Genomic DNA, 27,120 nt, shown 5'->3' on the forward strand with positions numbered 1-27,120 from the left:
ATGCAATAAAATGCAAATTAATTACTTAAAAATCATACAATGTGATTTTTTGGATTTTCTGAAAATTACAGACCTCTACATGCTTTGTAAGTAGGAAAACCTGCAAAATCGGCAGTGTATCAAATACTTGTTCTCCCCACTGTATATATACACACACATACACATACACACACACACACACACACACAGTGCCTTCAGAACGTATTCACACCCGTTGACTTTTTCCATATTTTGTTGTGTTAAAAAAATATATATATATTTTAAATGTAGGCTTTATGTCCTACACACAATACCCCATAATGTCAAAGTGGAATTATGTTTTTAGACATTTTTACAAATTAATTTGAAGAGCTGAAATGTCTTGAGTCAATAAGTATTCAACCCCTTTGTTATGGCAAGCCTAAATACGTTCAGGAGTAGAAATTTGCTTAACAAATCACATAATATGTTGCATGGACTTACTCTGTGTGTAATAATAGTGATTAACATAATTTTTTTAATGACTACCTTATCTCTGTACCCCACACATACAATTATCTGTAAGGTCCCTCAGTCGAGCAGTGAATTTCAAACACAGATTCAACCACAAAGACCAGGGAGGTTTTCCAATGCCTCGCAAAGAAGGGCACCTATTGGTAGATGGGTAAAAATATAAAGTAGACATTGAATATCCCTTTGAGCATGGTGAAGTTATTAATTACACTTTGGATGGTGTATCAATACACCCAGTCACTACAAAGATACAGGCGTCCTTCCTAACTCAGTTGCCGGAGAGGAAGGAAACCGCTCAGGGATTTCACCATGAGGCCAATGGTGACATTAAAACAGTTACAGAGTTGAATGGCTGCGATAGGAGAAAACTGAGGATGGATCAACAACATTGTAGTTACTCCACAATACTAACTTAATTGACAGAGTGAAAGGAAGGAAGCCTGTACAGAATAAAAATATTCCAAAACATGCATCCTGTTTTCAACAAGGCACTAAAGTAATAATGCAAAAAATGTGGCAAAGCAATTAACTTTTTGTCCTGAATACAAAGTGTTATGTCTGGGGCAAATCCAATACAACACATTACTGAGTACCACTCTCTATATATTGTCAAAAGCATAGTGGTGACTGCATCATGTTATGGGTATGCTCGTAATCGTTAAGGACTGGGGAGTTTTTCAGGATAAAAAAACAAAACAGAATAGAGCTGTTCCTAGAGGAAAACCTGGTTCAGTCTGCTTTCCACCAGACACTGAGATTAATTCACCTTTCAGCAGGACAATAACCTAAAACACAAGAATTTTGAAAAGAATAATGGGCAAATGTTGCACAATCCAGGTGTGGAAAGCTCTTAGAGACATATCCAGAAAGACTCACAGCTGTAATCGCTGCCAAAGGTGCTTCTACAAAGTATTGACTCAGGGGTCTGAATACTTATGTAAATAAGATATTTCTGTATTTCATTTTCAATACATTTGCTAAAATTTCAACAACAAAAAAAGTTAACTTTGTCATTATGGGGTATTGTGTGTTGATGGTTGACAAAAAAAATCGAATCCATTTCGAATTCAGGCTGTAAAACAACAAAATGTGGAATAAGTCAAGGGGTATGAATACTTTCAGAAGGCACTGTATATTTAATTTTTATGTTTCCACCAAGTCCACCAACCAGGGGATTAGAAATGATGCAAGTAATGTTATTTGATAGAATCCAATTCTATCTGCTAATTTCATAGCTGATCAATCCCCTATATAAAAAAAATATGATCTTGGCATTTGTTGAATTTCTGTTGGAAACCATTCTTACCAAAACATAACTTTCACTTGTCACGTTAGTGTTCATGAGAGAAATTGGTCGGTAGTCTTGGATCACAACCCTGCTGGTTATAGGGAGATCTGTAATAGTATCTTGGTGCATGTTCTACTGGGAGGATGAATTCTCATTTGGACTCCCACCCTCTCTTTCCTCCACAGCTAAACCATTCCCTAAGGCCTCGTCCCCAAGCCATAGCTTGTCAGGAGGATATGCAAAGAGCAGCTCCTCCTCGTCCTCCAGCGGCTACGATTACTCCCATGATGCTGAGGCTGCTCACATGGCTGCCACTGCCATCCTGAACCTGTCCACTCGCTGCTGGGAAAGGCCCGAGAACCTTAGCACCAAACAGCAGGACCCAGCCGGCAAGGTAGGCCTCTCTGCTACCCAGCTCAGCCCAGCCTATCCTTTTGGTGTTGGTAGTTTACATTTTAGTCATTTAGCAGACGTTCTTATCCAGAGCGACTTACAGTTAGTGAGTGCATACATTTTCCATACTGGCCCCCTGTGGGAATCGAACCCACAACCCTGGCGTTGCAAGCGCCATGCTTTAGTAGTTGACTTTACAATGTCTTTCCCTCTTAAAGTATTTATTGGACACACTGCATTACTTGACCATGCACTTTCTGGTGAATCAATCTGATCTTGATAGAGCTTCTAACTTTTATCATCAATGTACACAAATATACAGGTGTAGTATCTTAATTTGACCTATATTGTCACAGCAAAAATAATAACAGGATTTGAACGTTTAGTCCATAATGTTGCTTGATCTGTTGTTAGGCTATTAGCTGGCCAAAAGTAGGCTACATGAAAAGTGCAATACTGCTAATATAACCGTATGTTAGTGTTTTTTTGTGTGTGAATTTATGTAAATCAAGAAGCTCATCTGCAAAATAGTGATCAAATTAGGATCCTACATATGTATACACCACAGGAGGTTGGTGGCACCTTGTAAATGTAAATGTAAATGTAAATGGCACCTTAATTGAGGAGGATGGGCTCGTGGTAATGGCTGGGGCGGAATCAGTGGAATGTTATCAAATGCATCAAACACATGGTTTCCATGGGTTTGATGCCATTCCATTTACTCCATTCCAGACATTATGAGCTGTCCTCCCCTCAGCAGCCTCCACTGGTACACACACACACACACAATCACACTCACGCTAACATAGTCCTTGTACCTTCAGGAAATTGATATTGAAGTGGATGAGAATGGGACACTGGACCTGAGCATGAAGAAGCCCATCAAGAGGGAAGGGATGCAATCACCAGACCCCTCTTCATCCTCCTCCTCTTCCTCGCAGCAACCGGGAGGTGTTCCCTTGTCCCAGGCCCACCTGCAGGAGGAGTGGGAAGGGCCTCTGGACTTCACCAAGCCAAACTGTCCCAAAGAGGAGGAGGAGCAAGATGAGGTACCTGCATTACGCCATGTCCGTGAATAACACCAAACCATTGGAATTATGATAATGTTATAGTCTTGAGAGAGGTTAAATCAACGTTGTTTCAACGTAATCTGTCAACGTATTGTGATGTGGAATCTACGTGGAAAATACATTGGATTCGAAAAAAATTATCAACCTAAACTGTTGTTTTGAGGAAAACATTTCAACCACAGGATTATATCATCATGGTAACCAATTTTCAACATAGACAAACCTTGTATAAAATATGTTGAAGTTGTACCTTTGAAAGAACATCAGATCTTCAATGTAATATCCACTATAAGAAAAAACTATATGCTGGACAGCACCTCCTACTGGAGAGTTGATCTATCTACAGCTATCTCTTCGGTCTCCCATCCAGGGTTTTAACGAAGTCCAACCTTGCTTAGCTTTGATTTTGTCACTGACTAGTACCAATGTCTTATCGTAAGAATGATTGTTGCTATCGTGTTGTGCTATCGTGAGAATGATTATCGAAGTCATTCCAAAAGGTTGGTTCAACAGAACAAATTAAATGTAACCATACTTTATCAATCATATATCATCAATGATGCTATTTAGGCCTATATAGCATTTGGGAAGTCATCAACAGCTATTGTTTAAATTCAGCACAGGATTTTTTTTAAATAGACAATATATATAGGCCTAGGGTTTCAAGCTTTGGTTGATTTCAAATGTAATCTACAAGTTGATAATAAATATGTTTGATTCACGTCTCCATCTCAACCAAAAATAAAAGTTAAAGAATGTGATTAAATCAAATCAAACTGTATTTAAAGTGCATTTCAAGTTTGATTTGATTTAGTCCTATTCTCTAACTTAGATTTTTGGTTGAAATGGAGACGTGAATCCAACATGTAAATTATTAATATATAGACAAACTGGAATTAAGCCAGACTCAGTGGCACAGATGGATCTATCTAAGCAGAAGATACAGTGGCTTGCCTTACAACCTGAAAACTTGAGCGCGCATAACTATTCACCCCCCCAAAGTCAATACTTTGTAGAGACACCTTTTGCAGCAATTACAGCTGCAAGTCTCTTGGGGTATGTCTCTATAAGCTTGACACATCTAGCCACTGGGAATTTGGCCCATTCTTCAAGGCAAAACTGCTCCAGCTCCTTCAAGTTGGATGGGTTCCGCTGGTGTACAGCAATCTTTATGTCATACCACAGATTCTCAATTGAATTGAGGTCTGAGCTTTGACAAGGCCATTCTAAGACATTTAAATGCTTCCCCTTAAACCACTCGAGTGTTGCTTTAGCAGTATGCTTAGGGTCATTGTCCTGCTGGAAGGTGAACCTCCGTCCCAGTCTCAAATCTCTGGAAGACTGAAACAGGTTTCCCTCAAGAATTTCCCTGAATTTAGCGCCATCCATCATTCCTTCAATTCTGACCAGTTTCCCAGTCCCTGCCGATGAAAAACGTCCCCACAGCATGATGCTGCCACCACCATGCTTCACTGTGTGGATGGTGTTCTCGGGGTGATGAGAGGTGTTGGGTTTGCGCCAGACATAGCGTTTTCCTTGATGGCCAAAAAGCTCAATTTTAGTCTCATCTGACCAGAGTACCTTCTTCCATATGTTTGGGGAGTCTCCCACATGCCTTTTGGCGAACACCAAACGTATTTGCTTATTTTTTTCTTTAAGCAATGGCTTTTTTCTGGCAACTCTTCCGTAAAGCCCAGCTCTGTGGAGTGTACGGCTTAAAGTGGTCCTATGGACAGATACTCCAATCTCCGCTGTGGAGCTTTACAGCTCCTTCAAGGTTATCTTTGGTCTCTTTGTTGCCTCTCTGATTAATGCCCTCCTTTCCTGGTCCGTGAGTTTTGGTGGGCGGCCCTCTCTTGGCAGGTTTGTTGTGGTGCCATATTCTTTCCATTTTTTAATAATGGATTTAATGGTGCTCCGTGGGATGTTCAAAGTTTTGGATATTTTTTTATAACCCAACCCTGATCTGTACTTCTCCACATCTTTGTCCCTGACCTGTTTGGAGAGCTCCTTGGTCTTCATGGTGCCTCTTGCTTGGTGGTGCCCCTTGCTTAGTGGTGTTGCAGACTCTGGGGCCTTTCAGAACAGGTGTACATATATACTGAGATCATGTGACAGATCATGTGACACTTGGATTGCACACAGGTGGACTTTATTTAACTAATTATGTGACTTCTGAAGGTAATTGGTTGCACCAGATTTTATTTAGGGGCTACATAGCAAAGGGGGTGAATACATATGCACGCACCACTTTTCTGTTATTTATTTTTTAGATTTTTTGAAACAATTAATCTTTTTTATTTCACTTCACCAATTTTGTGTATGTCCATTACATGAAATCCAAATAAAAATCAATTTAAATTACAGGTTGTAATGCAACAAAATAGGAAAAAAACGGCAACGGGGAAGAATACTTTTGCAAGGCATTGTTCATCTCCTTCAAAAGTTGATATTTGGTTGCGTTGTCAACCAAACACAATTCAATATTACTTTTGTAAGACAGTAAATAACCTAATGTTAAGGCTATCTTACGAACTAATGTAACAGTATTTATTAAACCTTAAAATTAGTAACACATCCATGGCCACATTTTGAGGTTACTGTAACAATACATGTATTCTTATGTAATCATAGAAAGTGTGCATGTTCAGGGTTGCAGGTCTGTGGAAATCTTCACAATTGCTATAATAATCTGCACAGAATCTCAAACAGCATTGATCACTTGCACCATGTACTTTAATGTAACCTCAACTAACTGCAATCCAGGTCATTTAGTTGTGCTATTAGATTAGTTAAGCACAGTGATAACACATTAAGTTGTTGTATAAATAAACAAAATATCTGACATTGTATTCCCATTTGAACTTTGGTTGTGCTTTTAGATGGTTGAAAGCATAGTGATAACACATTGGGAATTCAACAAACGTTTGGCTGTCTTTTTGAGTGGGTGAAAATAGGCTGGAATCTCATTGATCAACATATCTACTAACTATTACCCAATTCTCCACGTTGAAATGATGTGGTGTGCCCAGTGGGTAGTGTGTGTTCTAGCCCCAGCTTCCAGTGATGAACAACAATTGGAAATATGCTAAGGCGAGACTTGTGTGACTATGTTCTGATTGCATGATTTTTTATGCTGGAGCTGCCATCTTTGCCAGGTCTTCTTTGTAAAATTGCTTTTTTGTCTCAATGGGACATCCTGGTTTGAATAAGGGATGGATGAAATTATAAGGTATAATCTCTCTCCATCCTTACCTGTGTTTGTTTGACCTTCCCCCAGATGGACTTTGTGGCCCACTCCTACACCTCCTCTGATGCAGAGGATGATGACATCACTCAGGAGAGCATGGAGGACAGGAAGTACCCAGGCGAGGTCACCACGTCCAGCTTCAAGGTTCAGTTCTCGCCCAAAGACTGCAAAAAAGAAGTTCTACTGTAAGTCTGCTATAAAATAACTTCAGTCCAGCATTCATAACAACATTATAAGAGATAAATAATCCCAATTTTAAATTTTCTATCTATGGAGTACTCTAATCACAAGGCTGACACATAACTATTATAAAGGACATAGTTCAAAGTAGTACTGCCATCCACCGTCACTATGTTTTCAATTAATTAATTAATTTCCAATTATCTCCAGATGTCCCACCCCAGGTTGTGATGGCAGTGGGCACATCACTGGAAACTACGCGTCACATCGGAGGTATGACACAGCCCCACTCCCCTGCATTTCAACCAATGCAGTCGGTAGCGCTGTTTCACATTTTCCGTCTTACAACTGCATACAACTGCATTTATAGTGTTTTTCAGGCACTGATACTGAATGTCAACTAATCTACAAATCTGCATTACAAATCCAGAACTTTCAATAATTACTATACTCTATTGCTCTCTTATCCTGTGCTACGATGAATCCTGTAAACAATATTCATTGTTGTGATTGGGATCGAGCCCTTTCCTTTATTCTGCCCCTTATTAAATTACTTCACAATATCCTCTCCATCGCTCTCCTTCCCTCTCTCTCTCTCTCTCTCCCTCCTTCTCTCTCTATATTTTCCATATCTTCCAGTCTGTCAGGCTGTCCTCTTGCTGATAAGTCTCTTCGGACCCTCATGGCTGCCCACTCTGCTGAACTAAAGTATGTCTGTGCTTGTATTCCCCCTTCCATCCTTCCTTCCAACCCAGGGGCAACTCTGCTCATGGAGAGCTGCATGTGTGTGCAGGCATTGGTTCCAGTTCAGCTCCAACACATCTACAAACCTAACAGTTGTCTGACTTGAAGATCATGATTAGTCAAGGATTTGAATTAGGTGTGTTAGTGCTGGGCTGAAATAAAAGCCTGCACACACTGTGGGCCTCCTGGACCAGAGATCCCTATCCCTGTTCTAACCCTACTTTATACTGACATGACTGAACCCTGCTGATCTTTGTATTGTCACTGCAATGTGCAGGGATGAGTCTTCCCTCTGCTGCGATCTCCTGTATCAAACAAATTGCTATCCTATAGAGAAAGAATGTTAGCTACTTTTATGAGAAAAAACGTTCATATGATCTTTACATTTGCTATGCTATGCTGACATGACTTGTGCTGACCTCTGACCTCTGTCTGGTTGACCCCCAGGTGTCCGACCCCTGGATGCGATGGATCAGGTCACATCACTGGAAACTACGCCTCCCATAGAAGGTATACACAGATAGTTTATTGCTTTTGTTTCTATTTTTATTTCATCCTAGTCATTCCTACTGGAAGATAGTCTAAAAAGGACTGTATTAGAATCCTTATTTTCCTCTCTATGTCTCTGTCAGTTTGTCTGGATGCCCTCGTGCTAAGAAAGGTGCTGTCAAGACAACACCCACCAAGGATGACAAGGAAGACTCTGAGCTTCTAAGGTTGGTCCGCGGCAAACCATTTGTTTGCTTTTCTTTACGATCCACACAACGGATTGCCCTTTATTCGGCCCTCTAGCTCTCAAACGCCTCTAGCTCTCAAACGAATACTGATTGCTTTCCTCTCTCTCTCTCGTTCCCCTCTCCTCCACCGTTGACCCTGGCTTCCCTCCCTCCATTAGTAGATGCCCGGTGCCCGGCTGTGACAGCCTAGGCCACATCAGTGGGAAGTATGCCACCCACCGCAGTGCCTACGGGTGCCCCCTGGCAGCGCGGCGTCAGAAGGAGGGGCTCCTTAACGGCTCTCCTTTCTCCTGGAAGGCCTTTAAGACTGAGGGACCCACCTGTCCCACCCCCGGCTGTGACGGATCAGGACACGCCAATGGCAGCTTCCTCACACACCGCAGGTATTACACTTCATCAAATTCAAAAAAAGGTTTTTGTTTGTGTTCTTACAAACATAATACAAACAGCTGGGCCTAAACCTGAAATATTATTAACCTACAGTGCCTTCAGAAAGTATTCATACCCCGTGACTTGGGTATGTCTGTATCAGCTTTGAAAATCTGGATTTGGGGATTTTCTCCCATTCTTCCTTGCAGATTTTCTTTAGCTCTGTTAAAATAGATGGGGAGCGGAGGTGAACAGCAATCTTCAAGTCTTTCCACTGATTTTCAATGAGATTCAAGTCTGGGCTTTGGCTGGGCCATTCAAGGACTTACACATTCTGGTTCTGAAGCCAGTCCAGCGTTGCTTTGGCTGTATGCTTCGGGTCATTGTCCTGTTGGAATGTAAATCTTTGCCCCAAGTCTAAGGTCATTTGCACTCTGAAGCAGATTCTCATCAAGGATTTGCCTGTATTTGGCTCCATTCATTGTTTCCTTTATCCTTACCAGTCTCCCAGTCCCTGCCACTGAAAAGCATCCCCATAGCATGACGTCACCACCATGCTTCACAGTAGGGATGGTGTTAGACGGGTAATGAGCTGTGCCTGGTTCTTTCCAGACATAGTGCTTTGCATTCAGGCCAAAAAGTTTTGGCCAATTTTTTTCTCATCAGACCACATAATATTTTGCCTTATGCTTTCACGTGCCTTTTTGCAAACTCCAGGCGTGCTGTCATGTGCCTTTTTCTCAGTAGTGGCTTCCGTCTGGCCACTCTCCTATAAAGTCCAGATTGGTAAAGTGCTGTAGAGACTGTTGTCCTTCTGGCAGGTTCTCCCATCTCAGCCAAGGAACTCTGTAGTTCTCTCAGAGTGGTCACTGGGTTCTTGGTCACCTCCCAGACCAAGGTCCTTCTTGCCCGGTTGCTCAGTTTGGTCGGACGGACAGCTCTAAGCAGATGTTTACATCTAGACAGGTTTTTAAAGCATGGCAAAACATGCTGTGTAAAGAAAACTGATGGCATATTAAAATAAAATAAACTAACTAGTATCTAGTCACATTGGCCCTATTCTAGCAGCGCTCCATCACTAGCCTTATTTCTCTTTTCCTCTTCTGTTGTTCCCAGTCTCTCTGGTTGTCCCAGAGCCTCCGCTAATAAGAAGAGAACCAGGTTTCCTGGAGATGAGTACATTACAGCAAAGTTCAGGGCCAGCGATGGTAAGTCTGGACATAACTTAAATGTTTCATCTGACAGTAAAACAACAAATCTAAAACAAATCAATCCATCCTCTTCGGAGGACAAAAATAGCTTTTTTTATACAGCTTTTTTGTTACGTATACATATATTTTACATACTACATAAATGGTACTTTAATATACAGCATTCACCTGACAAAGATATTTATATAAAGATATTTATATCTTTGTCAGGTGAATGCTGTGTATATATATATATATATATATATATATATATATATATATATATATATATATATATATATATATATATATATATATATACAGTACCAGTCAAAAGTTTGGACACCCCTACTCAGTCAAGGGTTTTTCTTTATTTTTACTATTTTCTACATTGTAGAATACATCAAAACTATTAAATAACACAAATGGAACCAAAAAAGTGTTAAACAAATCAAAATATATTTTATATTTGAGATTCTTCAAATGCCACCCTTTGCCTTGATGATAGCTTTGCACACTCTTGGCATTCTCTCAACCAGCTTCACCTGGAATGCTTTTCCAGCAGTCTTGAAGTAGTTCCCACATATGCTGAGCACTTGTTGGCTGCTTTTCCTTCACTCTGCGGTCCGACTCATCCCAAACCATCTCAATTTGGTTGAGGTCGGGGGATTGTGGAGGCCAGATCATTTGATGCAGCACTCCATCACTCTCCTTGGTAAAATAGCCCTTACACAGCTTGCAGGTGTGTTGGGTCATTGTCCTGTTGAAAAACAAATAATAGTCCCACTAAGCCCAAACCAGATGGGATGGCGTATCGCTGCAGAATGCTGTGGTAGCCATGCTGGTTAAGTGTGCCTTGAATTCTAAATAAATCACCAGCAAAGCACCCCCACACCATAACACCTCCTCCTCCATGCTTTATGGTGGGAACTACACATGCAGAGATCATCCGTTCACCCACACCGCGTCTCACAAAGACACGGCGGTTGGAACCAAAAAACTCAAATTTAGACTCCAGACCAAAGGACACATTTCCACCGGTCTTATGTCCATTGCTCGTGTTTCTTGGCCCAAGCAGGTCTCTTCTTATTATTGGTGTAGTGGTTTCTTTGCAGCAATTCGACCATGAAGGCCTGATTCACACAGTCCCCTCTGAACAGTTGATGTTGAGATGTGTCTGTGACTTGAACTCTGTGTATTTGAAGAATCTCAAATACAAAATATATTTTGATTTGTTTAACACTTTTTTGGTTACTACATGATTCCACATGTGTTATTTCATAGTTTTCATGTCTTCACTATTATTCCAACTCCATATTAATACCCATGCTTTTGGAATGAGATGTTCGATGAGCAGGTGTCCACATACAATATATGTAGTGTTTTCAATAATAATAATTAATGTGACAGTTTGTCCATAATGGGACAAATCCTAATTTCCATTAAATCAAATACACAAAAAAAAAAAATTATGCACGCATGACTGTAAGTCGCTTTGGATAAAAGCGTCTGCTAAATGGCATATTATTATTATTATATTATTATTCTACAATGTAAAAAATAGTAAAAATAAAGAAAACCCCTTGAATGAGTAGGTATGTCCAAACTTTTGACTGGGCTGTGTATATATATAGATACACACACACAAAAGTACGTGGACACCCCTTCAAATTAGTGGATTTGGCTATTTCAGCCACACCTGTATAAAATCGAGCACACAGCCATGCAATCTCCATAGACAAACATTGACAGTAGAATGGCCTTACTGAAGAGCTCAGTGACTTTCAACGTGGCACTGTCATAGGATGCCACCTTTCCAACAAGTCAGTTCGTCAAACTTCTGCCCTGCTAGAACTGCCCCTGTCAACTGTAAGTGCTGTTATTGTGAAGTGGAAACGTCTAGGAGCAACAATGGCTCAGCCGCGAAGTGGTAGGCCACACAAGCTCACAGAACGGGACCACCGAGTGCTGAAGCGCGTAGCGTGTAAAAATCGTCTCTCCTCGGTTGCGACACTCACTACCGAGTTCCAAACTCTCTGGAAGCAACGTCAGCACAATAACTGTTCGTTGGGAGCTTCATGAAATGGGTTTCCATGGCCGAGCAGCCGCACACAAGCCTAAGATCACCATGCGCAGTGCCAAGCGTCGGCTGGAGTGGTGTAAAGCTTGCAGCCATTGGACTCTGGAGCAGTGGAAACGCGTTCTCTGGAGTGATGAATCACGCTTCACCATCTGGCAGTCCGATGGACGAATCTGGGTTTGGCGGATGCCAGGAGAACGCTACCTGCCCCAATGCATAGTGCCAACTGTAAAGTTTGGTGGAGGAGGAATAATGGTTTGGGGCTGTTTTTCATGGTTCGGGCTAGTAGGCCCCTTAGTTCCAGTGAAAGGAAATCTTAACGCTACAGCATACAATGACATTCAAGACGATTCTGTGCTTCCAACTTTGTGGCAATAGTTTGGGGAAGGCCCTTTCCTGTTTCAGCATGACAATGTCCCCGTGCACAAAGCGAGGTCCATACAAAAAGGGTTTGTCGAGATCGGTGTGGAAGAACTTGACTGGCCTGCAGAGCCCTGACCTCAACTCCATCGAACACCTTTGGGATAAATTGGAAGCAGACTGCGAGCCAGGCCTAATTGCCCAACATCCATGCCTGACCTCACTAATGCCCTTGTGGCTGAATGGAAGCAAGACCCCGCAGCATTGTTCCAACATCTAGTGGAAAGCCTTCCCAGAAGAGTGGAGGCTGTTATAGCAGCAAAAGGGGGACCAACTCCATATTAATACCCATGCTTTTGGAATGAGATGTTCGATGAGCAGGTGTCCACATACAATATATGTAGTGTTTTCAATAATAATAATTAATGTGACAGTTTGTCCATAATGGGACAAATCCTAATTTCCATTAAATCAAATTTTCACGTAGTCATGCATTGATGTCAATGGGAGACTAAGTGAAAATTCGACTTAAGTGGAAGTTAGGATTTGTCCCAACATGAAAAGGTGGGTCAAGTCTGGTCCAGTAAAACTGGATGATCTTCAATTATGTTTGACTGTTGCTAGTTGTTTTATTGGTTCTATCTGGTTTGCTATTATTTATTCAGTTCTGGATAATGATGAAGATATCAAGCAGCTGAACAATGAGATCAGTGAACTGAGCGAGTCCAACTCAGAGATGGAGGATGACATGATGAACCTGCACACACAGGTGAGTCTGCCACTTGTTAACAATAACCACTAAATACTGTCTTGATGTTCCTAATTCAATTAGAAATAAAAACATTGATTGTATAGAGAGTTTGTGGCTGACTGATAAGCTGTTGTTGATTGGTTTGTGGTTCTCTGCTTCAGATCTCGTCCATGGAGAAGAACCTGAAGAGTATGGAGGAGGAGAACAAGCAGATCGAGGAGAGAAACGATGCCCTGTACATGGAGCTGTCTGGCCTGAGCCAAGCTCTGATCCGCAGCTTGTCCAACATCCAGCTGCCACACATTGTGAGTTACACACAGGGATGGATCACTCAGAGCATGCACACACACACGCACGCACACACAAACACTTTATCTTAGAGAGAAAATTTTGACATAACCTCAGTTTTACACACCTACATGCATAAATGCACATTTTCTAATTACAAATGATCTAACACAAATCTCCACAAATGCACAGATTAACGCATACAAGCTTGTCTTTCTCTAACGCGTTACTTGTGTTTACTTCAGCAGGAACCTATGTCGGAGCAGAACATTGATACATATGTGGACACCTTGACCCATATGTTCTCCAATAAAGATTGCTACCAAAACCCGGAGAACCGCGCTCTGTTGGAGTCCATCAACCAAGCGGTAAAAGGTATCGAAGTGTAGTCTCTAAAAGAGAGATGAAGAGGCTAAATGGAACATACGAAAGAGAGAGGGAGAAGAGGAAAGAGAGCGGGGTGACATGGTGTGTGGGTATACAAAACCCAGAAACTATCCATAAATCCATTGCTTTTGGAATATACTGTAGACTTGATTTTTCTCTTATTAGTTTTGGAGAAAATGTGTCCATTTCACGTTGCTCCCCCTCCCTGTTTGCATGAAGGTTATCAGGATCAATGGACACACTTGTGTATGGATGAGTACAGAAGTTTCAATTATGTCTTGAGTGTTCTTGAGTGCATTGGAGTAAAACTGTGTTAGTGTGGTTGTTTAGGAACGTTTGGAGGGGTATAATACAAAAAAAAGAGAGCCACTTTAATGGTACAGAACGGACTAAGAATGCAGTATACTGGCTCCAATACCCCATCATACAATACTCTCCTAAATAGTCTATTCCAACCCCATTGAGTAATGTTGATAGTATTTATGAGCATAGATGTTGCACTTCCAGGAATCGTTTTTAGTTTCATTATTATTGTTGTGTATGAATTTGAGTCTTAAAAATGTCTGTTTAATATATTATTTATTCATGTTGTGTTAATTTAGCTTATTTATTCAGCATTTATTTATTGACCTATTTATTTATTTTTACCAAACAAAATGATACTGAAGACATTTTTAAACAGCGATTAAGAGGAGTTTTCTTCTGCATTGTTGAAAAAGAGGAAATATTTTAAAATATCAACTATAAATTGTTTTATATATCTTATTATTTATTTGAAATACTGGGATCTTTTTTAAGTGCAAATATTTTGTAACCGACAAGTTTTGATAATTTTGTAAAGATTTTTCTTTTGTTTATATTATTTATTTTATTCCATAAAGTATTTTGAGACACCTTGCAATGAACTGGGAGAAATGTGTACGTTTTTAATATTCATTTGATAATGAAGAACAAAGTAAATGGAGATGTTGGTGTATATTTATTTTGTATTGTCTATGTGTTAGTGATGATGGCTGTGTATGGATTAGTCTTTGCCAATATGTTGATATTGAAATAAAGAAAAACTGTGCTACTATAACTAAGCATCATGGAATATGTCACGATTAATTATGATTGTGAGTAATCATTGTAAAAGTGTATGAATATTGTTCATGGCTACAGATATTTTGTGGAATGATTGTGAGATACAACAATTGAAAGGATGAGGACTGAGCCAGATATATTACTCTGAACAAAAATATAAACGCAACATGCAACCATTTCAAAGATTTTAGAGTTACAGTTCATATAAGGAAAAAAGTCCATTGAAATAAATAAATTAGGCTCTAATCTATGGATTTCACGATTGGGAAATACAGATATGCATCTGTTGATCACAGATACCCTTTTTTTAAAGTAGGGGCGTGGATCAGAAAACCAGTCAGTACCTGGTGTGACCACCATTTGTCTCATGCAACGTGACACATCTCCTTCGCATAGAGTTGATCAGGCTGTTGATTGTGGCCTGTGAATGTTGTCCCACTCCTCTTCAATGGCTGTACGAAGTTGCTGGATATTGATGGGAACTGGAACACGCTGTCGGTCCAGAGCATCCCAAACATGCTGAATGGGTGACATGTCTGGTGAGTATGCATGCCATGGAAGAACTGGGACATTTTCAGCCTCCAGGAATTGTGTACAGATCCTTGCGACATGGGGCTATGCATTATCATGCTGAAACATGAGGTGATGGCGGCGGATGAATGGCACGACAATGGGCCTCAGGATCTCGTCACAGTATCTCTGTGCATTCAAATTGCCATCAGAAAAATGCAAGTGTGCTCATTGTCTGTAGCTTATGCCCGCCCATACCATAACCCCACCACCACCATGGGGCACTCTGTTCACAACGTTGACATCAGCAAACCGCTCGCACACACGACACCATACACGATGTCTGCCATCTGCCCGGTACAGTTGAAACCGGGATTCATCCATGAACAGCACACTTCTCCAGTGTGCCAGTGGCCATCGAAGTTGAGCATTTGCCCACTCAAGTCGGTTACGTCACCGAACTGCAGTCCCTGGTGAGGACGACGAGCATGCAGATGAGCTTCCCTGAGACAGTTTCTGACAGTTTGTGCAGAAGTTCTTTGGTTGTTTCATCAGCTGTCCGGGTGGCTGGTCTCAGACGATCCCGCAGGTGAAGAAGCCAGATGTGGAGGTCCTGGGCTGGCGTGGTTACACGTGGTCTGCGGTTGTGAGGTCCATTGGACGTACTGCCAAATTCTCTAAAACGACGTTGGAGGCGGCTGAACATTCAATTCTCTGGCAACAGCTCTGGTGGACATTCCTGCAGCCAGCATGCCAATTACACACTCCCTCAAAACTTGAGACATCTGTGGCATTGTGTTGTGTGACAAAACTGCATATTGTGTGGCCTTTTATTATCACCAGCACAAGGTGTACCTGTGGAATGATTATGCTGTTTAATCAGCTTCTTGATATGCCACACCTGTCAGGTGGATGTATTATGTTGGCAAAGGAGTGGTGTAAACAAATTTGTGCACAAAATTTGAGAGAAATAAGCTTTTTGTGCGTATGGAAAAGTTATGGGATCTTTTATTTCAGCTCATGAAACATGGTACCAACACTATACATGTTGCGATTATATTTTTGTTCAGCATAGAAACCATTCTGTACTATATCTTTGACTAAGCTACTTTCTCTGTGCCTCTGATGACATCTGTTGGCAGGTTCAGGAAATAAGAACAAAATATTCTGAGATCGTTCCACTTCATGATAAAAGTATCAAACTTGGTACTGTCACGAACCGGCTCAAGTTCGTAACAAAAGGGAGACACGTGGAGACAAGGAGTACTCAAAGTATATATTTATTAATTAAAGTAAACTAAATCAAATAACAATGGTGTGTGTAATCAGTAATCAGTAGTGTACGTGAGTGTTTGCATGCATAAATGTAATATGGAAAAGTGTTGAAAAGTGCCAAAGCAAACAACCCAAAAAGGCCTCAAAAATATCACAACCAAGATCAAAGTAACTGCCTGGAGAGAGTCTCCCTAATGAATGTGGAAGAGGTCCATTTATCCTGGGACACACCCGGCCCAGGTGTTTCCCATGTAGCTGACGACCCTCCCAACTCCGCCCACCGGCATCCTAACAAGGAAACAAGAACAAAGAGAGAATACGGCAGACAGAGTGGGAGGGTCGTCACACCCCCCCATAAGACCGGGGACCAACAAGGACCCCGGACCAACGTACCAGCCCCTGCGTCCCAAACCGACAAATTGTACATGTTCACACCTCCACTTGCCCCACCCATCATCCTCCTCTCCAGACCTCAGCAACCTTTACACAGGAAGCAACCTTTAAGAGGAAAGAAGAACACAAGACTAGGAGGGGACAAACAGGAAAGATAGAACATGACAAAATCAACCAATGGTCGGTCACATCAATATTCATGAACAGGGCGCACGTCACCCTGCCCAACCACCTTTCCAAGGTATACAACAGTCGCCTGAGCAAACTCACATTCAGCCAAATTCATCGTGAGGCGACCCGCAGCCAGACGTCCGAACAAGGCCTGAATACGGGACAGATGCTCCTCCCAAGCATCTGCATATATCACTACATCGTCCAGATAAACAGCGCAACCGGCCAGACCAGAGACAACCCTGTTCATAAATCGCTGAAAAGTGGCAGGCGCATTACGCAGTCCGAAACTCATAACCGAATACGAGTACAGACCAAAAGGTGTAATAAAGGCAGAGATTTCACGTGCCCTACTCATCAGTGGCACCTGCCAATACCCCCTTTAACAGGTCAAATTTGCTCACAAACGTAGCTGCGCCGACTTGACCAACGCAGTCCTCCATCCGAGGAAGAGGAAATGAATCCGGCCCAGTGACATCGTTTACCTTACGGTAGTCCGTACAAAATCTATTTGTTCCATCCGATTTACTGCCCAAGATACAGGGAGAAGCCCAACTGGAGAAAGAAGGATCTGCTATTTTACTCTCCAGCATGTACCTGACCTCAGCATCCAGACAACGCAGTTTCTCTGAAGAAACTCTATAGAACCGTTGACGAATGGGGTCAGCATCTCCAATGTCAATATCATGTTCTATTAAGTTTGTACGTGTAGGTGTATCCGAAAACAACCCTGGAAATCTCCGAATCAAACCAACCCTCTCTTTCCGCTCATCAACAGGTAGATGAGTAAGAAGGCTATCTACAATCTCCAGTGTCTCTGAATTTTTCAATCTACCCTGCAGTATGCAATCGTCAGGACCAGAAACATCTTCCTGCTCCTGCACAGACCTAGCATGACCAGAACTCAGGGAATAAACAATATCAGCCAAAAGAACAGCCTTACCGTCCTCTGTAGACTCCCCCTGTTCAGTCTCAGAGGAACGTGCATAATAGGGTTTTAACAAATTTACATGGCACAGTTGGTGTGCTTTCCTCCGTTCTGGAGTGGCAACTAGATAATTTTGCTCAGTGTACTGGCGCACCACTGTATATGAACCTTGAAACTTGGCTTGAAAAGGAGAACCACCAATTGGCAGCAGAGCCAGAACCTGATCACCTGGACTAAAGTGATGAGGCTCAGCTCGGCGATCATATATGCTCTTCATCCTGTCCTGTGAAGATGATAGCTCCTCTTTAGCCATTTCACCAGCGGCATACAAGCGTCGCCGAAAATCACCCACATATGATAACAGGGACTGAGGAGGCTCGGGAGACTTCCAGTCATCCTGGAGAACAGATAAAAGCCCACGCACCCGATGTCCAAACACTAGGTCATTTGGGCTAAAACCCGTGCTCTCCTGTGAAACCTCCCTAGCAGCTAACAGTAACCAAGGCAACCCCTCCTCCCAATCCTTATCCATCTCAGTACAATAAGCTCTCAACAAAGACTTAAGTGTTTGATGGAAACGTTCCAGTGCTCCTTGACTTTGGGCATGATAAGCGCTAGACAAGTTGTGTTTAATATGGAGTTGTTGGAGAACCTGTCCAAAGAGATTGGAGGTGAAATTAGATCCTTGATCACTTTGAATGACCTTAGGGATTCCAAACAGTGAGAGAAACTGAGTCAAAGCTTTTAACACAGCCTTAGTCGTGATAGACCGGAGAGGGTAGGCAACAGGAAACCTAGTGGTCTGACACATCACAGTCAACAAATAATTACTACCCTTTCTAGAACGAGGCAGAGGACCAACACAGTCAATAATCCAATACTCAAAAGGTTTACTGAGTACAGGAATAGGGAACAGTGGTACCGGCTTAATAGCTTGATTAGGTTTACCAGTTAATTGACAGGTGTGACAAGTTTTGATGAAATCAGAAACATCCCTCTTTAATCTTGGCCAAAAAAAATGTCGTAATATGCGATTGTAGGTTTTTCTCACACCCATATGCCCAGCAACGTCGTTGTGAGAAGTTGTCAGCACCAACTCACGAAGCCTAACTGGTACCACAACCTGACTAATCGCCTCCCCCAGAAAACAACTACCATGAGACATCCACTTCCTCATCAGGACCTCCTCTTGGAGAAAATAGCCCTGTGCGACATCTCCCAACTGTTCTACAGGCACAATTTGGTCCCGCAACTCTTCTAATGTAGGGTCAGCCCGTTGCGCCTCGATTAAATCGGAGCGGGATACGGATAACGGGATAACAGGGAAAACAGTAACAGACTTCTTTATGGTATTCTCGTTAGCCAGTTCCGTGACCAAGTCATCAGGGATCATAGAACGCGTCACTGCACACGCAGAAAACACCTCTGGGAAATTCTGCGCACTCTCATCAGGAATCCCTACAATTGAAGGCTTAGTAGAAACCGCTAAAGATGGAAACACGATAGGCCACACACGCTCCCCAGCCAAGTTATTTCCAAGGATCACGTCAACACCCTCAATAGGCAATGAAGGACGCACCCCCACAACAACCTCACCTTTCACCAGTCCACAATCCAACATCAGTTTATGCAATGGAACTGACAGAGTGTTCAAACCTATTCCCCTAATTAGAACACTATTCCCCGAATCAGTCTCCGCAGAGAAGGGTAACACAGATTCCAACACAAATGATTCAGAGGCACCTGTATCTCTTAGGATCTTTACTGGCACTAGGTTCTTACTTCCTACCATAGACACAAAACCCTCCGTAACAAAAAGGTAAATAGTCGGGATCAATATAGCCCTTCACATGGCTCTGGGCATGAGACAATGCGTCAGGAGTGAACTGATGTGGAACAGGCGCTGCTAACGCTATAGGCCTCGATTTACCATAAGCACCTGTACTGAATTTACCCCTAGACCTAAGAATCGGACATTCATTTTTCCAATGACCTAATTCTCGACAGTAGTGACACTCTTGACCAAAGTCAGTTTTACCACGGGTATCAGGCTCAACCCCAGTTGAATGAAACTCTGCCCGGGAACCGAAGTATCTCGGCGAGCGAGGCCCAAATCTCTGCAAACACCCCCACTCACTCCGAATACGGGGTTCTGCAAAAAAATGTGTGTGAGTCAACACATATTCATCTGCCAAAACCGCAGCTTCAGCGACAGTCTTTATTTTTCGTTCGTTAATGTACGTCGCTATACGATCAGGGATTGTGTCCTTAAATTGTTCTAACATAATCAGATCACACAGCCCTTGGAAAGTCATAACTGCAGAGGCGGAACACCAGCGATTGAACTGTGAAGATAATATTCGCGCAAACTCAACATGAGTCTGCTGATCATCCCTTTTTAAAGTTCTAAATCGTTGGCGGTAAGCCTCAGGGACCAATTCATAACTCTGTAACACAGCCGTTTTAACCTTCTCATAACTAACACTGTCTGCTACACTAAGAGCTGAATATGCTTCTTGCGCTTTACCAGTCAGCACACACTGCAACATCAAAGTGCGATCAGAATCAGGCCAACTCCTAGCGTCAGCAACACGCTCAAACAACGAAAAGAATGTCTCCGGGTCCTTTTCATTAAACTGGGGCAACAACCGTAAATTCCCAACAATATCAAATGTGTCTGGATTACGACCAAAAGAGGAACGACCCCTAGGTAACTCTGGGTCACCTTCCCAGAGCAAACTCTCCCCTGAGAGCTTTCCTTCCCTAACCAACTCTAGTCGCTCTTGTTGCAGCTTGATTTTAGCACGCTCCATATCCTGTTTAAATTCCAATTCCCTTTCATATTTTACACGATCATGCTCCATTTTAGCTTGTTCATGCTCCATTTTAGCTTGTTCATGCTCTAGCTGTAACAGAAGCAGTTCCTTCTGCTGTTCAAAAAGAAGACTACTATGACTAACCGATGGAGCGGTCATTGTAACATATCGGGGAGACAACGTGTCCTCAGCAGAGGCTGCCCCAGTGGTAACATCCAGAATACCACTCTCCATCAAATTGGCCTTCAATATTAACCTAATAGAATTTTTAGACGTTTATCACTAATTTCAACCTTGTAGTGTTCAGCAACCTTCAACAGCTGTTCTTTAGTACATAATTCTAACAGTTCTTCTGATGGAAAGCGAATGAACTCGTCTACATTAGACGCCATAATCAGGGAAAAAAAAAAAATTAAATATATATATATCATAATAATCTTTCTCAACCCCTCTGCTGAGCACACCAGACACAAGAGAAATACAATCACACCGAGCACCACAGAAAAGAGCTGGGATATGGAGCTTCCCCAAAACCTACAATAACTCAACCCTAGTCTTCGTGCAGATTTGCGGTGGGTAATTACGCACTGTAGCCCGCTGGCAAGGAATTAAACCCCCAGCACGCTGGTAGATTTCCCCAAGCCACGGATGTGCCCCCGAGACAACTGCTCAGTCCACTGACACCACACAAAAATAACAAACATTTAACCATGCCCAACGTATCCCAAAACAAAACACGTCACTAAGCCTATCAGGGGAAAAAAGCTATAGCTCCGGGTAGCAAATGTCACTACCCTACCCAATCTCCCACTGAGGTACACAGCCGATTGTACTCACCTCAGACCGATGTCCCAACAGCGAGTAGAGCAAGAGTTTCCAGGCTGGGCAGGGACTGGAAACTAACCAATGTACTCTCTCCAACGCAGTACAAAACCCAAAGGCAACCAATACTGGCCTATCAAACTCAAACAAACTAACAAAATTTACAAAGAAAAACCCTACAGAATTGGACATTAACTCCACGTTCTCCCAAACACAACCAGTTCAAGATCCCGGACGAACCCCCACTTGTCACGAACCGGCTCAAGTTCGTAACAAAAGGGAGACACGTGGAGACAAGGAGTACTCAAAGTATATATTTATTAATTAAAGTAAACTAAATCAAATAACAATGGTGTGTGTAATCAGTAATCAGTAGTGTACGTGAGTGTTTGCATGCATAAATGTAATATGGAAAAGTGTTGAAAAGTGCCAAAGCAAACAACCCAAAAAGGCCTCAAAAATATCACAACCAAGATCAAAGTAACTGCCTGGAGAGAGTCTCCCTAATGAATGTGGAAGAGGTCCATTTATCCTGGGACACACCCGGCCCAGGTGTTTCCCATGTAGCTGACGACCCTCCCAACTCCGCCCACCGGCATCCTAACAAGGAAACAAGAACAAAGAGAGAATACGGCAGACAGAGTGGGAGGGTCGTCACAGTACACTAATACTAAATACCTTAAGGAACATTTTAAAGATTGGAGGCCATCTGGATTTCCTGTTAGAAGAAAATAGCGTACAATTATTTTGTAATGTTATCTACCCACTAAATAAATTCCACAGATCATATAGACAATAATTCTGAGCACAAAAAAATACCCTTAAGACCTTCATGTGTCATGTTCTTTCAAGGACGGGTCAGACCAAGGCGCAGCGTGAAATGCGTACATGTTTATTAAACAGAATAAACACACGACAAAACAATAAACAAACGAAACGTGAAGTCCTAAGGTAACACCCAACAAACCTAAACACGGAACAAGATCCCACAACTACCTAGTGCCAATATGCTGCCTAAGTATGATCCCCAATCAGAGACAACGAGCGACAGCTGCCTCTGATTGGGAACCACACCGGCCAACATAGATATACACATACTAGAATAACACACATGGAATATAAACAACATAGAATATACACACCCTGACTCAACATATACGAGTCCCCTGAGTCAGGGCGTGACACATGGGGGTCATATTGAGGCCATTTTGACCATAGTCCAGTGGCTACGGGAAAAACTGGTGGACTTTGTGATAGAGCAACCAAATTTCACATACAGTTGGGTTATGTCTAAAGTATTTTGGGCTATAGTGCCATCACAGATTTTTTCCATTACCCCCCTGGCGGCCATTTCCAATATGGCCACCAACCAGCTGTATGGGGCCATATTGGACTACATTCACTTGACCATATCCCCATAAATAATTGCTACATACAGCCTAATGATGGCTTAAAATGTTTGAAGGGACAATGTGATTTTAAAAAAATCTTTAAATGTCTGGAAAACACAATAGAATGCCCCAAGAATGCCATATACAGTACCAGTCAAAAGTTTGGACACACCTACGCATTCAAGGGTTTTTCTTTATTTTTACTATTTTCTACATTGTAGAACCAGCATAGCTACCACAGCATTCTGCAGCTATATGCCATCCCATCTGGTTTGCGCTTAGTGGGACTATTATTTGTTTTTCAACAGGACAATGACCCAACACACCTCCAGACTGTGTAAGGGCTATTTGACCAAGAAGGAGAGTGATGGAGTGCTGCATCAGATGTCCTGGCCTCCACAATCACCCGACCTCAATTCAATTGAGATGGTTTGGGATGAGTTGGATCGCAGAGTGAAGTAAAAGCAGCCAACAAGTGCTCAGCATATGTGGGAACTCCTTCAAGACTGTTGGAAAAGCATTCCAGGTGAATCTGGTTAAGAGAATGCCAAGAGTGTGCAAAGCTGTCACCAAGGCAAAGGGTGGCTATTTGAAATATAAAATATATTTTGATTTGTTTAACACTTTTTTGGTTACTACATGATTCCATATGTGTTATTTCATAGTTTTGATGTCTTCACTATTATTCTATAATGTAGAAAATAGTAAAAATAAAGAAAAACCCTTGAATGAGTAGGTGTGTCCAAACTTTTGACTTGTACTGTGTACAGTGCATTCGGAAAATATTCAGACCCCTTGACTTTTTCCAAATGTTGTTACGTTACAGCCTTATTCTAAAATTGTTTAAATTGTTCAATCTACACACAATACCTCATAATGACAAAGCAAAAACAGGTTTTTAGAAATCTTTGCAAATGTATTACAAATAAAAAACGGAAATATCGCATTTACATAAGTATTCATACCCTTTACTCAGTACTTTGCTGAAACACCTTTGGCAGCGATTACGGCCTCGAGTCTTCTTGGGTATTACGCTACATGCTTGGCACACCTGTATTTGGGAAGTTTCTCCCATTCTTCTCTGCAGATCCTCTCAAGCTCTGGCAGGTTGGATGGGGAGCGTCGCTGCACTGCTATTTTCAGGTCTCTCCAGAGATGTTCGATCGGGTTCAAGTCCGGGCTCTGGCTGGGTCACTCAAGGACATTCAGAGACTTATCCCGAAGCTCTGGAGCAGGTTTTCATCAAGGATCGCTCTGTACTTTGCTCCGTTCATCTTTCCCTCGATCCTGACTAGTCTCCCAGTCCCTGCCACTGAAAAACATCCTCACAGCATGATAATGCCTCCACCATACTTCACCGTAGGGATGGTGCCAGGTTTCCTCCAGATGTGACACTTGGCATTCAGGCCAAAGAGTTCAATCTTGGTTTCATCAGACCAGAGAATCTTGTTTCTCATGGTCTGATTCCTTTAGGTGCCTTTTGGCAATCTCCATGTGGGCTGTCATGTGCCTTTTACTGAGGAGTGGCTTCCGTCTGGCCACTGTACAATAAAGGCCTGATTGGTGGAGTGCTACAGAAATGGTTGTTCTTCTGGAAGGTTCTCCCATCTTCACAGAGGAACTCTGGAGCTCCGTCAGTGTGACCATCGGGTTCTTGGTCACCTCCCTGACCAAGGCCCTTCTACCCCGATTGCTCAGTTTGGCCGGGCGGCCAACTCTAGGAAGAGTCTTGGTGGTTCCAAACTTCTTACATTTAAGAATGATGGAGGCCATTGTGTCCTTGGGGACCTTCAATGTTGCAGACATTTTTTGGTACCCTTCCCCAGATCTGTGCCTCGACACAATCCTGTCTCGGAGCTCTACGGACAATTCCTTCGAACTCATGGCTAAAAACCTGTTTTTGCTTTGTCATTAAATCGGACATTGTGTGTAGATTGATGAGGAACAAATTTAATTAAATCAATTTTAGAATAAGGCTGTAACGTAACAAAATGTGGAAAAAGCAAAGGGGTCTGAATACTTTCCGAATGCACTGTACGTATACTTTAAAGTTTTTGTAGAAAAGTGGTGAAAATGCGTGCCAAATTACTGTAAAGACTAAAAAGTCACATGGTTGTTTCCTGTATTCTACTGATTGCAATGATATAGAATATGATATTCTGTTTTGTGTCAATTTAAGAAAAATGACAGGAAACCTGTCCTGTACATGTTACTTTAGATTAAATCACATAGGAATGTATTATGTCTAGCAGAGAGACAGGTAACCCATTTTAACCAAAATAAAATATTATGAGACCTTTTAGCCTTTACACAAAGTAAGCAAAAGTCTAAACAAAAATGTCTAGATATAGAGCCATTAAGATTTAACCTATTATACTCATTGGTGTAGTGCTGTTTTCTTTGATGCCGGAGCGCAAAAAAAGAAAATGACATCATAATTTCTCAATCAACGTTTGCACAGTAGCCTGTTGAATTATATAATTTTAGATGCAGAAAATGATGAGGATTTTTCATTTAGATAAACAAAGTTAATCACAACATGACGAACACGGAGCCAGGGTTAAACATGGGTACATCTCTGTTGCTAGGCAAGAAATGAATTGGTTCCTCTCACTGGGTTTGTGTGTGAAATGGGGATCTGACCTCGGGTCGAATTCCTCGCTCTTACCTAATCCAAGGCTGTCCTGATTTATCAGTGACTGAAACCAGAGTGTTATCCTTTGCCTCTATCCTAAGGCATATTATGGGAATGGAGTTAGGGTTGAACAGAGTTCAGGCTAAACCCTTTGTCTCTCTTTGGGCATCTTCTTGATTAATTACAGCATGACGGGAGGGGAGAGAGGGGTTGGGCTTGGGTATGTTTAAGAGATTGATTGTGGACCTGCCATGTCCAACAATCAATCTCCAGGTCAAGCCAGGGTGAGACAGGGTTGAACAGTGTTCAAACTGAACATTATTATTTTTACATGACAGGGCTGTTATTTGTGCATTCATAGGAGGGGAAGTAAGATTTTGCCACTATCATAGACTAAGGAAGTGGGCGGAGCGGTCAAGAGGGGGAAACTGGAGACAGTGGTGGGAGAACCCAGGAGGGAGGGGTTAAGCTAAAATGTATGTGAAATGACTATATAAACTGAGAGCTGGGAGGTAAAAGGGAGATGCTTTGCAAACCACCTCGGCTCTATTGCGTATGTAATAAAGTCTCCCTTAATTACATTTTACATTTACATTTTAGTCATTTAGCAGACGCTCTTATCCAGAGCGACTTACAGTTAGTGAGTGCATAATTTTTTTTCAATCTGCCCCCCCGTGGGAAACGAACCCACAACCCTGGCGTTGCAAGCGCCATGCTCTACCAACTGAGCTACACGGGGCTACTTAATTCTACAAAAACTCTTAAATACTTTGGTTCTTTGATATAAGGACGAATTTGCCACATCAAAAACACATCATCCAAATGCAACGTCTACCTACATTGACTTGAATAAATGTCTGTATATTTTACTCTTAATCACTATTTAATCAAACTCTGTATTTAACACGTTTTTTATTAAACGTTTTCACCCTGGATGCTTTATCTTGACATAGATCTGCAGGACCTCTTTTGGCCGAAAAAAATAAAGCTAAGTAACATTATGCCTTCTCATTGCAGTCACTGTACTCTTAATATACAGAATAACTATTGCCGTATGGTGAGGATAGCCAAGTTGCAAGCTCGGCTTCAGACGCAATCTTTAGGCAAAGGCAATTTAAGTGTAGGAAAGGATGATACAGCGTCTGTGCCATCGGGAAATACAGGTAGTAGTGTTAATCCCCCTGCACAGTCCCCGCAGCCGGACAATTTTCTCATGGCTTCTGGAAAGAAATGCTTTTGGCATGCTCAACCGGTGTCGCTCATTCAGCCGATAGAAACTTTCAACCGGTTTCCTCACTAAGCAATGAGTCGGAGTCAGTGCCCGAGCCTTCTCAGGTCTCTCCTCAACCCGTTACAGGGTCTGAGCCGCCGAAGCCTCCCACCATTAGCTCTGACAAATTAAAAACACTAGTCATTGGCGACTCCATTACCCTCAATTAGACTTTAAAAGAATCATCCAATGATCATACACTGTTTACCAGGGGGCAGGGCTACCGATGTAAAGAGTAATCTGAAGA

General features: G+C 42.1%; 1 protein-coding gene across 8 annotated transcripts in view; it reads left to right on the top strand.

The window, feature by feature from the left end:
- myt1a (myelin transcription factor 1a) overlaps positions 1-14,662 on the top strand; it is a 32,531-nt gene extending 17,869 nt beyond the window's left edge. For 5 of the 8 annotated variants that reach the window (XM_041846016.2, XM_041846018.2, XM_041846020.2 and 2 more), the window contains 12 exons: positions 1,966-2,174; positions 2,998-3,222; positions 6,524-6,678; positions 6,884-6,946; positions 7,313-7,381; positions 7,865-7,927; positions 8,050-8,133; positions 8,313-8,537; positions 9,640-9,731; positions 12,819-12,922; positions 13,066-13,209; positions 13,438-14,662. In XM_041846016.2, the coding sequence (XP_041701950.1) occupies positions 1,966-2,174; positions 2,998-3,222; positions 6,524-6,678; positions 6,884-6,946; positions 7,313-7,381; positions 7,865-7,927; positions 8,050-8,133; positions 8,313-8,537; positions 9,640-9,731; positions 12,819-12,922; positions 13,066-13,209; positions 13,438-13,581 (1,577 nt within the window). In that variant the 3' untranslated portion in view covers positions 13,582-14,662. The remainder of the gene's footprint in view (positions 1-1,965; positions 2,175-2,997; positions 3,223-6,523; positions 6,679-6,883; positions 6,947-7,312; positions 7,382-7,864; positions 7,928-8,049; positions 8,134-8,312; positions 8,538-9,639; positions 9,732-12,818; positions 12,923-13,065; positions 13,210-13,437) is intronic. The other 3 variants (XM_041846017.2, XM_041846019.2, XM_041846023.2) reach the window with 3 other exon arrangements.
- Positions 14,663-27,120: the final 12,458 nt, after the last annotated feature.

The sequence above is a fragment of the Coregonus clupeaformis genome, chromosome 24 (genome assembly GCF_020615455.1).
Source record: "Coregonus clupeaformis isolate EN_2021a chromosome 24, ASM2061545v1, whole genome shotgun sequence".
Classification (NCBI taxonomy): domain Eukaryota; kingdom Metazoa; phylum Chordata; class Actinopteri; order Salmoniformes; family Salmonidae; genus Coregonus; species Coregonus clupeaformis.